This window comes from Limanda limanda, chromosome 6 (genome assembly GCF_963576545.1).
Source record: "Limanda limanda chromosome 6, fLimLim1.1, whole genome shotgun sequence".
NCBI classification, from domain to species: Eukaryota; Metazoa; Chordata; class Actinopteri; order Pleuronectiformes; family Pleuronectidae; genus Limanda; species Limanda limanda.
Genome location: NC_083641.1, coordinates 27,270,896 through 27,284,406, shown reverse-complemented (window position 1 = coordinate 27,284,406; position 13,511 = coordinate 27,270,896). Strand labels below are relative to the sequence as shown.

The 13,511-nt window shown below is 41.2% G+C and overlaps 1 protein-coding gene across 1 annotated transcript in view; it reads right to left on the bottom strand.

The window, feature by feature from the left end:
- tyw1 (tRNA-yW synthesizing protein 1 homolog (S. cerevisiae)) overlaps window positions 1–13,511 on the bottom strand; it is a 51,819-nt gene that overhangs the window by 25,368 nt on the left and 12,940 nt on the right. The window contains exons 8-12 of the mRNA XM_061072603.1: window positions 12,284–12,416; window positions 7,494–7,546; window positions 7,285–7,403; window positions 6,188–6,297; window positions 2,267–2,444 (exon numbers count right to left, since the gene is read on the bottom strand). Of these exons, the coding sequence (XP_060928586.1) occupies window positions 2,267–2,444; window positions 6,188–6,297; window positions 7,285–7,403; window positions 7,494–7,546; window positions 12,284–12,416 (593 nt within the window). The remainder of the gene's footprint in view (window positions 1–2,266; window positions 2,445–6,187; window positions 6,298–7,284; window positions 7,404–7,493; window positions 7,547–12,283; window positions 12,417–13,511) is intronic.

Sequence of the window (13,511 nt, the reverse complement as noted above, 5' to 3'; positions counted from 1 at the left end):
TATGCAGTGTTTCCTATTAATTACCTAGACCATGTTAGTAGGGCACTCCTGTGTGAGTTAACATTAAAATTTCATCCGCTTCCACATGTTGTCTTCTGCTGTTTAGTAGTGGTGGGGGAGCCCACGATTATATCGATACTGCAGCACAAAGTATTGCAATATTTTTTTTAATTTTTATTTTTAATATTCTTTATTTACAATTATGTAACAGCCCCTGGCTGGCAAAGCATGACAAGGAGAGTTTCAGAGTTTAAAAGATAACTAGTGTGTATGCGGAAAGGATGTTCTCCACTGCAGGAGATATAGTAACGGCCCATAGGAGCACTTTAACATCTGAGCAGGTTGACCAACTCCTTTTTCTAAACAAAAATGCCAATATTCCCAAATGAATTTAACATTTTGGGTCATGACCTTGCAGCCAACTGGACTGGACTCTAGTAGTACACATTTGTTTATTTTTCTCAATTTGATTGAAGCTCTAGGTTACTCTTATTTATATGATTATCCTCAGGTTTATGTTACTTTATTATGTCTGCTTGATGTTACTGTATTGTATTTAAATAATTGTAAGTTATTTGCTGGGAGCTCAGCGTTCATGTGAGGGGTCTCCTATTCAGAAAATAATTACAAAGGTCCTGTTTCCTGAATGTTCAAGGACAAAGTTTTTGCACTTCAGTTAATGTGTAGAAGACAATGTTGTTCACAGAATTAAATTTGACATTCGAAGTGAGTTGAGCGGTCTTATTTTCCTAATTTTTTGTAATGCCTTTGAATAATAAGGGGGACATGAATCGCAATTTATCGCAGAATCGCAATACTATTGAATCGTGGCCCAAACATCGCAATACTATTGAATCGTCACATTTTTGCCAATTCCCACCCCTACTGTTTAGTGAGTTCTTCTAACGCGGTGATGGGACCAAGCTTTGTTTTATTTATCTTCTACACACAGTGGTGTCAGACAGGCTCCGCACCACAGGGCTGTGTTGACAGAGCCCGGCGGGGAGAAGCTGCAGTGTGGAGGATAATGACACCTCGAGGTCACTTCAGTGTTTCCTCCCCAGACACCAAACCTCTCAAGTCGACACACACACACACACACACACGCTCTCTTGCATCTAAAGCACGACGTGTGTGTGTGTGTATTTGCAAAGCGTCCACCTGCTCTACCTGAGGTTGTGTCGTCTTTTATGAATATTTCATGCAGTTGCTTTGCATGAAAAATGCTCTGATGAAGAAAGTACAGACAGGAACTCTTACACCCGCCTTACTACTGGCAAAGCAGCCGTTTCACAGACAGCACAAAACGAGCAGAGCATGTGTGGACTAGTGGTGAACTTGAGATGCTTCATTTATGTACTGATTTCAATATTCAGCAATTATGGTGTAAAGGGACAGTTCATCTAAATTAGAGAGAAGACATCTCCCTCACTCCTTCCTGCCATCTGGTCCTGCCGACAGCTTTGGCTTGACGAGCCAAGTTTTGGACATGTCTGTCCCTGAAACTGAATCTTGAAGCTAATTGAGTTTTACGTGTCCTGCTCGAAGCACCAAGGGGTGTAATCTGACAACGTGGCGCAATTTTTAAATAAATAATTATGTGCATTATAAATAACATCAGTAATTCAACACTGTCAAACTGTTGAAGGACACAAAACACGTCACTTTCACACCATCCTTGGACTGGATCAACCTGAGCCAGGATTGGGTTAGTTTGTTTTTAGGAAAACTACGACTTTCAGACCAATTACAGGAAGTTGATTATGAGCATTTGAGCTATTGTGGAGTTCTGCGCCTACAATTAGTGAATCTAGTAGCAATGCCACAATGATATCATAAAAATAAGCAGTTCAAATGTCTGCCCGTTTACAAACCAATCAATGTCAAGTATAGGGAGACACAGCCCATGTCTGTGATAATAACAGGACGGACACATGTCATATAAAGTTCTTTTAAACAACGTGAAACCAAAACTCACCGGATCAAATGAAAATAATGGAACAAAGACATTAACCCTGGTTCGGACTTGCAGGTGTGAAAATGCCCTTAGCCTTGAAATTAAATTAAAAGCACCAGATCATAAAATATATCATTTAGAAGGCACTTTATATAGTAAGGTCGAGACCACTTTCCCATGTAACTACTCAGATGCTCCCTACTTTCCAATTCCTCCTCCCCGACATGAAAGAGAAAGGCATGAAAGAGACCGACTGGTGACCAACAAGTTTTATCACCAGCACAAACAACATCTCTGTTCAGCTCTCACCTGATTTCCTCTGGAAACTGTGCGTTTGTGACCAGGAAGCTGGAGATGTGTTGGGAGTGGAGGAGGCGGATGAAGGTGTTGATTTCGGGGTACATGATTGGCTCGCCCACCAGGGAGAGGGCACAGTGCTTGACTGCCAAACCCTCCTCGTAGCGCTCGGGCTTCACGCCAGGAACCCCTGCGGTCAGAGAGAGAGAGAGAGAGAGAGGGAGAGAGGGAGGTCAGTGGCTGATAAGATGACAGTTGTGAAGTCGATTCCACCTTTGACTTCTTCATTGTCTCCCAACAGTGAAATCAAGGGGCCTCACATGAAGAAAGACCAAACACTCCTCGGATGAATAACTTCTGGAGGTCAGACTTTAAAGAGAAACTTCATGCTCATGAAAAATGGAGGGAGAGGATGGGAGGGGAAGGGAAGACACAGTATATTAAGTTTGAGCTTTGGGAGTTGGCCCAAAGCATCTCTCTCTCCTTCTCTCTTCTCCTTCTTTCGTTCCTTCTTTTGTTCCGCTGGGTGGTCTTGGCTCCTCTCACTGTTCAGTGGATGTACAAGGAGAAAATGCAAGGTGCAGTAAAAACAGGCTCAGTTGTGGTTTGAACAGGATCGTGAAAGTACAAAGGATGTTTTTAAGTTTAACTGACTATTTCTCTTCAATTTTCAGAATACTAAATAAAAATATAACCATAAAGAAACATCAAAAACTATACGGCCCTCAGCCTCAGTTATTAGACGCTGTTGTGAGTTATATTGATTTCAAGACTCAATCAAATTAGAGTAAGAGGAAAAATCATGTCTTAACTTCTATTTGTTATAGATTTTGTAAAAGAAATGATGGTTTTCCACATTGGGATTTCAACCATGCGGTACAACAATTTTACATTAATTAGATAAACTGGCCAAACTTGATTAACTAAACCACCTGGTGATGAAGTTTTAATTTCAAAATATAGCATCTATAGCATCTCTATCGCAAGTCAATAAAATTACGCCACATTTTCATAGCATTAAATAATTGATTATTTTATTAACTCTTGAACAAACATCAATAACCTGATATTTTAATTGGTCCATGTCCTAACTGCTAACATGGAGGAGGCCAGGTTTATGAGCCACCCTGGTGTGAACAGGATGGTTTGGCCTCAACTGTGATGTCGTCCATCTTTATCTCCAAACCACGGCTGGCAGCATGAAGACGTAAATGCCAGTAAACACAGTAAAAAGTCCATTGACACTCAGGGAATAGAAACTCGTTTCAAACCCTTTCCCTGGGATTTGATGTCATGTTGAAATAGCTACAGCAGATGCCATTTCATTTAAGGCTACAAGCCGGGAATCTTAATTAAATAAAACTTTGGACTGTTGCCTTCGTATGCCTTATGAAAATGTCCATGAATTATTGATAAGGTCTCAAAATTCTCTGTGGTGGAACTGTTGCTGCGCCGCCTTTCAAGGACAAATTACATCGCACGACATGTGCAAAGACATCAGAAAGGCAAGCTGTCCCCCCCAGGAGAAATCCCACTTAACTCTGTTCTTAAACAGCCAGCTGAGGCTGATGGTGTGTGTGTGTGTGTGTGTCAGAAATCTCATTAAATGTATGCATCTTGTGGAATTAGTTATGTGAAATTCCATTAAAGTCTCACACAGTTCACCCTCTCGGGGCGCAGAGTGAAATCAAGTCTATCAGCGAGAGCATGGGACTCTATTAGGAGCCAGTGAATTGATTCAAGAGATGACAGCCATTATCAAAGCCCTTCGATTTCTCCTGGACTTGACCTGCACTCCGTGTTGAGACACCCACACTCATGGAAGATGCCTAGGAAATCATTATCCTGTCCTTTGCAGACTTGTTATCCTGGTTTAATTGGCTTTTTTCTCATTCTTACCGAACACTTTCAACTGGTATTTCTTTATCAAAAGACTTAAAACATTAAAAGTCCATACATGTTGGTCCTCTGATGGAAGGGGGGCCAGTTAGGTAGAGAATTCATGACGGGAGTGAGTCTTTTTAAATGTTAAAAGTGCGGTGATGTTGTTGCTCAGAGAACGACAGAACTAAATGTTTAATTCATGCACTGACTTGGCTGTGAAAGTCAGAACATCCCCAATCTTCTTCCTCACATGCAAATGGGCCACACGGTGACATTAAGTCATTTGAAATTTATCGTGATGCCTCGAGCACATGCACACAGGCACACACACACACACACACACTCATGCAGGAAGGTCAGAGCAAAGGGCTAAATGTGAAATACTAAATAAAATAATCAAAGTGCAATTAAACTAGTTGTTTATAGTTTCAAATCGTCCCGGAAAGTGTTATCTTATATCCTGTCCCAACTTCCTGATACAGCAGAAATAAATCAACACAGAGATCAGAATCACTGGACACAGAACTCAGGGGAGAAGAACCTGATATAAAACACTTAAGTGAAACAGCATATATTCACACTTTGAAAGGGGACTTATAACTTTACATAATAAACAGTGACGTGGTATTTAGGGCTGCTATTCGTTGAGATCTTTTAGGCAGAAGATTATCAAGCAGTCAGAGCAGAAACTGATCCTGTAAATCATACAGAGCTTCACTAGTCATCTGGATAATTCATCGTGTTACACATTCACCAGAGCATCGCTGTGAACGCTGCCAAACTGGAAAAGAAATTATAGACGATAATGACAGTATGGGATTTCACTTTGCTCCTTTATCCTTGTTATTTCAACTGCATAGCATTGCTTTGTCAAATTATCGAAAAATGTACTTTTTTAATTTTAGGCACAATACGTTGTGGCTGTAATTCCTTTAGTGACAAATGTGTTTTTCACTCTGAGTGGACTAAAGAGCAGCTTACTGTCAACATAAGCTTGTGAGCACAATTGTTCCATTATAATCACATCAGGAAATTACATTTTCAATGACAAGATGCCTGATAGCTCATTATGAATAACACAGAGAACGATACAGTCATGCATATTAGACGTCAACTTGGAAAGACATCGAGATTCCAGAGCTTTTGATAATAAGGATATATTCTGGTGTTGATGTGCCAAAACACTTGATTTCCACAGTTGAATTTATAAGTTATCTCCTGTCTCATGCAAGAAGCCACTTGCTTAAACAGACAAATCAATAAGAATCATGTACAGTCGGCTGCGACTTCTGTTCAAGTCTTTATTCTAAACTGGTGAAGATCTTGTTTTTTAAGCTTAAAATCCCTGTGGAATACAAACAATGTTCTAATCAGCCCTTGTTTGTCTTTGATAAGTATCTGATTAATCTGTCACCACTTTGTTTTGACAACATTTCCTCCAAAGCCCTTAGAGAAAATCTGCTCAGGGAATACACGCAGAACGATCACGAAATTCTGTTTTAGGCGCCAAACCAGACGTCCTCAGCCAACGCTGGTGGAAGCCAGAGAATCAAATCCCACATGGAAATAGTATCAAGTACAAGTCGTACAAATGGAGCCCAGAACTGTTGATCCAGACAGGGTTAATTTTTCTACTACAAAATTATACCCAGTGTTATTCCTGTTTTTTCTGTAGAACCATCTGTGAGGTTACAGCACCACTGTTGAAAATAAAGAGAGTTGGGACAAATAGGACGCAGTGAAGGAGCAAGATGGGGAAATTACATTGTGTGTGTGAGCGTGTGTGTGTGTGTGTGTAGGTTGAGGAGTGATTGATGAGCTGCTATAGCGAGGACGTGACAAAACAACAGACAAACCATTAGTATTCTGATCTTCCCTCTGCTACACTTCCCCGAGTGTTAGAGGTCATGAGCTGTAAGAAGTAACCCAGGCAGAGTGTGATGAATAAAATGTATAATGTGCTCTCATAACTCATGAATCTATAAATAAAGAGCCAGACAGACTTGTCACAGAAACTGAGATGATCGTGGCGACGGAACATAAACAAACCTCTGAACTGTCGAATGAGGCTCTGGTGCTTCTCCACGGCCTCCTGCAGGATTTTCTCTGCTGGGTCCATCTTCCAGCGCCACTCTGTGCCCACTGGGTTGGTGTGATGTCTGTTAGTGGTGCAGACAAACAAAACAGATGAGGAGCTGGACAAATTCAAACAAGCCTTGGTACATAATCTCAGCTACACACAAGTGGTATTTACTGGTTTGTCGCCCTTATTGTTTCATCACAGAGGCTGAACCAAGTATCAGCTGACAGTCGGTATCAGTCTTAATGTATTTATCTGATTGAGACAGATTCTGGTAATAACACAGTTAATAAACATATTTCAGTGGAGCCACAGAAGTTTATTCTCAATCTGAAGGTGGAACAAGCTGGTCGTGTGTATTCTTTCTCTGGCTATAAAAAACCCATAAAAGGGAAATAATCCATCCTACTCTAAAGATTGCACCTCCTCTAGGTGTTGATGACACCTCCTCACTGTAAACGTGTGATGTCTGGGTGCAAAAACAAATCCTGAGACATAAGAGATCTCCGACAGTCTGTTGCGTGCATATGGGCACACACCACACGCACTGCCCCATGTCCGTCTCATCCACTTCCACCTGTTGGTGCAGAGACGGATGGCGAGAGCAGCGGCCCTGAAACTGCTGACTCCCCTGTCATCTCACATGTCTGCCTGCAGAGAGACCGGCATATCTGTGGCGACAGGGAAGCGTTTCACCGCGGCACATTCTGACAGCGACCTTTCACTGCTCCACACAGTCGCCTTTTCCAAATGAATCTTGATGGGGTGGAGAGGGCCCAGTCTCTCACCGGTGTCACCACGAATCACCGTCCACCTTTAGGCCTCGCCGTTCGCCTTCTGCACATTAATAATAAACGTGTGTGCCGCAGAGAGAGAACACTGCTCAGTGTCTCGTGAAGGAAACAAGCTCATCCCTTTTCTAAACAGGAAAACTAAACATGCAGAAATATAATTAGAGCCCGGTTGATTTATCGATATGACTTTTGCTTTTCAAATGGGGGGTTATATCAGTCGAGCTCCACTAATGTTCCTCGGATGCTGGTGGATTGGTTTGCAGGGTACGTACCTCCAGCAGAAGACGCACTTGTTAGCACAGGCGAGGCTGGGGGTGGTTTCCATGCAGCGGTGGGACTCAATCCCGTAGAACGTGTGTTTGTAGCAGCCTCCTCTCCCTCGCAGCATAGACTAACCCGCAGAAGAGACACAGTCAATGTGAAACACATGTCAGTTTGTCAAAAAATAGAATGCTCTATTATGAAGAGTTAAATCTAATACCTTGGTCCATCGACAAAGCTTCACTCCTGAGTGACTTCCAATTAGTTTGTAGCCTGCAGAGACAGAGGAAGAGCATGTGAGGAGAATAAGAAACACAGAATCTGTACGTACGAGTTGCACACAAAACCATTTCAGACAAATTCAGCTTATAACTAATACACAGGGAAGTGGAGATTACATTATCTGTTTGTGGCACGTCTATAAAGTCATGCTTTCACAAAATCCTGTTTATTCACAGTCCTTTGCTCATAGCTACTCAGCATCTCAGTAAATCCACGAGCAAGTGCTCAAGGACAAGCTAACAGCAGGAAGGAGAGGAGGAAGAGGAGGAAGAGGAGGAAGAGGAGGAGAGGAGGAAGAGGAGGAGAGGACTTCCAGCTCCCTTTAAGCTCAGGAGGAGGAAGAACTGGGTCCAATTCTCTTTCTTTATAAGTCTGCCTCTCTGTCACAGCCTGATACCACCGGATACAAACAGCCATGTGGGGAGAGTCCTCGTTGCAGGCTTCTATTTTATATATTTTACAGATCCTGCATAACCGGTATAGATTTAATGTCTAAATAAAACACAGCAGGAAACTTTAGTCAAGATGGATACGAGCTCCCACAGCTTCAACACATGTCAGGTTTGATGCTCGATGAGTCAAATCCAACTCATTCATCGTTCGACACGGCTATTAAGGAGAATATCTGAAGAAAAAGAAAATGCTCACACACTCCCCTTGCTTTGATTTACCACCTGAATGAAACTGCCTGCGGCTGGTCAATGATGTTCCTGACCAGTGGAAAAAACACTCCTCTTACAAATGAGGAACTAAAAGGCACACACACACACAAACACACACAGACAGAATTGAATTTCTTCACCTAATGTTTGCTGTGGAGCTGTGACCGACATCAAATTGATTCTCGGCCTTAAAATACCTCGGAGCGTGTCCTCGTCTGACCTCGTTCCTAGTTACTGCAAGGCTCACAGACATAAAGGATCCCAGTGAAAACCACAGCAGGGACCTGGACCCGCTGACAGTTTATTTAACTATTATTAATAGTCCTAATGGGAACAAAGTTTCCTCACTTGTGTTTGTTAGAGAAATCAATTTCCAGAGACTTTATCTCATGTTTCAGTGGAGCTCAAGCCAAAGTGAGAGGGGGGAGAGGAAAGTTTACTACTTCTCCTTTCTCTGAAGAATGATGTCTACTAAAAACTAACATGTGCTATTAACAATCTTACAAAGCTACAAGTGCAAAGCATCAGTAGTTCAGGCAAAGTAAATAAATGACCCTGAGCTTGTTTTCCTCCGCCAACAAGACTCATATGAAGTCACCATGACCTTTGAACATCAACTAAAATATTCGAATAATTCATCTTTGAGTTCAACTAGTCACATTTAACCTAGGCTTGAAGATATCATGGTTTAAGACCATCTGATTCTGATCTGATTCTGGGTCTGAGAGAAAATCTGTGCCAAATTTTAAGAAACCCCCATAAGGTGTTCCTGAGACGTTCTGTTCACAAGGCAGAGAACACGTATGGTGAGGTCACACTTTGAACTTTGACCACCGAATTCGAAGCAGTTCATTTGAGGGTCAAACTAAACATCTGATCCAGATTTGAAGACGTTTCTTCAAGGCGCTCTCAAAATATTGTGTTCACAAGACGGACGGACAACCCGTAAACATAATGCCTTCAGCTTCCGGTCGTGATGTGAAGGCGTAAAAGTTAAAATGAACAGAATGAATACAAAGTGGAAGCCTGTCACTCACAACATCTGTTTCTATGGTTAAACTAGTGACCACCTGTTTCTGAACCAGCTCTTTATAGACGACTTAAATGTGCCACCAGACCACATCAACTCTAAACTGCTGCGGCAAATATCTGCTGAACTCAGGAGACTTTTAATCTGTAGGGCACAAAAGCAACGGTGGCAACTCTGGACAAACTGTGGAGCTAAATAAGCTGAGATGAAAGCTATTTGGGTGCAACATTATTTACTATTTATGTGTGAAACTCTGTTCTCCACTCTGAGCCACCTGGGGGGAAAGAAAATGAGCAGGGAGCAGATTTATTTAATCAAAAAAAAACTAGAATGGTTGCAAATATAGCACAGATTTCCACAAAGGCTCAACAGTCCTCTTAAATGAAATCAAGCTGCACCAAAGTTCACATATTCATAGATATCATTCCTCTTAATATGTTTGATTTTTCATTAAGATTCATGAATTAGTCTCTGGGAAATTTTGCGAAAAGAGGAAACAATCCTTCCACCGAGTTTCATGGAAATCAACTGTTGTTTCTGTAGTTTCTTGCATTACACAGAACAAATTGATGATGTTTTCTTGCCACAGCCTCTTGTGAAACTCTCTGAATTTAGAGTATCGCCTCATTTAAAAATCTGCAGCGACATCAAAGATAACACTGTGTCTGTCGTCCACCTACGAGACAACACTGACCGATAACCCAGTTCTGTTGTTTTTTCTGTTGTTGCAGACAAAAACGTCACCTGCAGCTACAAATGGAGCAAAAAATAAAGAATCAAAAACACATATTTCACTAAACCATAACGGTGACATTCAAGGTTCTGTTTGAGGAAACCGTGTACAGGTTGGACTCCATCTGAAAGTTGATGGCACAGGATTTGCTTGAAACACGGAGCCATGTCCAAACTTTCTTGGACGCTTTCATTAGTGGGACTTTTGCCTCCATCATGTCATGCCAGAATAATCGGCTATAAACATCCGTCCAAGACCCAGTCTCATTCAAACGAAGCCAAAACTTTCATCCTTCGTTCCTTTTACTTTGCAAATGAAACTAATCTGTCCACTGGGACCGAACGGTGCCAACACACACACCATGAAATAGGTCAGCATTTGGTTAAATGAAGTCTTGCTCAGTCCTATTTATAGAGTGTTGTGTAAACCAACAGGGGGGGTCATTAAAGTGACTTGCCTGAATTAACGAAATATTAGAATAGTAAAATTTATAGTCTCCCACCTTATAAAATCTAATTTAAAGTCCTATATTTTAAATCTTTCTTTTAATTCAGCCTCATGATTTAGTCAATTGTCATTTTCTAATTTAGTTTTTTATTATCTTCTGTCTTTTATTGCATTTTCCTCTTGCAAAGTTTTTAGGGCCAGAGCACTGACAGACAGTGAAGCCCTATTGATATTGTAAGGATTATTATTATTTTTCAGGCAAATGAATTGGCTTTTTGAGTGCTGCTTTAACATGCTCAAATTCTTACCAAAATGTGCAGAAAATTAGAAAGTCCCCTGGTTATTAATAGTATTGTTTACAAAATCTTGGTTCATTTATTGTGAGAAAATGTCAAGGTGTGTTAGGGGTTTTATTACAAATACTAAGCCAGTTGTACTTTCCGATCCACAGAACAGTCTGGGGGCAAATCAAATCAAGACTGCCAAGGTGACCAGTTTCTGAAGTGTCTCTTTGTGTAGTGACCTTTATCCAGGCTTCATTTTTAGATGTTGACAGAGAGTTGAGCTGTTGTTAAAGCGATGTACAACAATCTGCTACAAATGAATGTGGTAGGACTTTGCAGTGATGTCAATGGAACATGATACTGAATGACTGAAACTGGTGAACTGCTTTCTTTTCAGTGAGTTACATAAAGACTCAAATTTGCTATGACTTTAATCCTCTGTATGAAATGGTTATTAATGTATCATGGCCAATTAATGTCCGTGCCTTGTAAACCAATTTTAACATTAAAGTCACTTTAACACAGTTCTTAAAGCAACACGTTTGCTATCTTTGAAACATGTAAGGCCTGCTGTTTGTGTCTGGTATTCCAGCTCTAGAGCCCTGTTTAAGGTTTCATTATTATGTGTGCCATATATTTCTATTCTGCATACTTATTATCTGTGCAATGCATTGCAGTACGCTGTTTAAAGGTAGCTGCCTTTAAATGTGCTGCCTTTAAACAGTGTGACATAAAGTCAGCTGCCTTTAAACAGTGTGGCAACACTGCTGAGGAGAGGTCAGACCATACTGTTGTATCTGGATCACAGTGCAGGTGTTCTGTCCTTCTACAGCATCTCTGACACCATGACTCTCCTCCACAGAGTCCAGACAACATTCACTCAGCCTCACCCAGCCTATGCTGGAGTTAGTGTTGCTTCTGGATCCACAGTTGAGTTCTGTAAACTCAAATAGACTCGAGTCATTAAAAGCAGTGATTTAGATTCTGTGTTTAAATCTTTATCTTCTTTTGTCTCCATGTTTGTTAATCAAAGTTCGTCGTGGTGACGTTTCTGCTCCGCACTGAGATCAGCTGTCAATCATTCCTGATGGGCGGCACTATGCCGTCCTCTCATTGGTAGTTGTGTTGATAGTTGATCGACCAGCATTCATGTGTTTGTATGTATATATATAGTAAAATTAAAGGTAGGTAACTTGAATTTGAGAAACCTGACACCTCTGTTAAGGAATTAGGGGATGGGGGGGAGGGGACATGCTTGTAATGCATACTGCTGAAATAAAAATAAAAAAAAGACACGACTCATAATTTCTGTTCCAGAGTGAATTACATCTTTGCCGCCCTTTTGACCTTGGCAAGGTTAAAGATATGCTGCAGCAGCTGGTGTGCTCGGTTTGTAAAGTGATTTTCTTATTGCCAAGTAATGCAGCTAAATTCTATGCATATATTATACACAGTTTATATTACACAGTCACCAGTGATACCAGGCAGATGTTCCTCTCAGACTAGCTGTATATTTTGTATATACAAGTCAGAACATGTTGTTTCACTAAAGAAAGATCCTCTGCTCCTCACCTTGTTTGGTCAGTGCCTCTCTCAGGGCCGGGGTAATCATCTCTCTCCTCTCCTCTTCATCCCCAGTCTTCTTCACGCCGTTCAGCTTCGTCAGCTTCACCATCTGTCCGCCTCCTCGACCCTCCTCTTTGCTCTGTGGACGCAGAACTCACAATCAGTCATTGCTTAAAACCAGCCTTTGGTTGGTCAAATCAATCAGGAACTCGATTTAAAACTGTTTGCAATCTCATTTCTACCTGATCATGTTCTAAGATATGAGTTATAAGTTTCTGTTTGACCACACCATCATCACATGACACTACACTGGCTTTGGTAACTTGCCTATAGAACAACAACTTAACCTGTCACTGCAGCAAACGTGGAGTCCTGAAGAGCCAGAGCAGATTAAATAACTGCATGTTTTAACTGCATCAGAGAAGCTCAAAGAAACAAAGAGCTCAAGAGTTTTGTTTGTGTTTTAATCACGATGAATCAAATACTGAGGAAGCAGCTACTAAATATTCAGAAAGGCTTTTTAAGACTTTAAAGGACACAAGTTAAAAGTAAGAAATACTAAAAAGCTCCTCTTAAGCGTTAAATGTTTGAAAGGAACTGGAAATCAAGGGCTGTGATTTAGTTATTACATAACTTTTTGTGTGTAATAACCATTTAGCAATGGATTTTTGAGCAAAGGGGCCTTGTCTAGTCTAGACAGGACATTTGTCTTCAGGTCCTTCAGGGAACCAGTGAAATTCAACAAAGGGACTTGAGCTTGATACGACAGTTCTTGGACTTTATATCACAACGGCTTTTGATGAACAAAACCACAGCAGCCTTTTGCTTTCAAAGATTAACAGCTTCCTTCAGGCTGGGATTGCATTTGTGTTGTGAACAGCATTTGTATGTAAATCTAAATATCTTACAGATGCTCTTTACAGATACAACAGAAGATTAAGTTCTGCTAGAAAAGTTGACCCAGGGCTGGGAGTAGGTATTAGAGTAGAGTAGGTGTTACTCTTCAGAAGGTGAAGTGGTGGACGAGCTGCCGTTCAGATTAAACATGTTCGAGTGACAGCTCCTCACAATAACTCTACTGGTGCCTCTGCATTGGCTTGTATCAGGATATGGTGTATGTCACCTTCTCAGCACAGCAGCACTCTTAAGGGGCCGATACGCCGTCAGCAAACATTGACATGTGTTTGTATGCGTGTTCCTGAGGAACAGAGACATTCCCCTGGTTCCTGTGCAG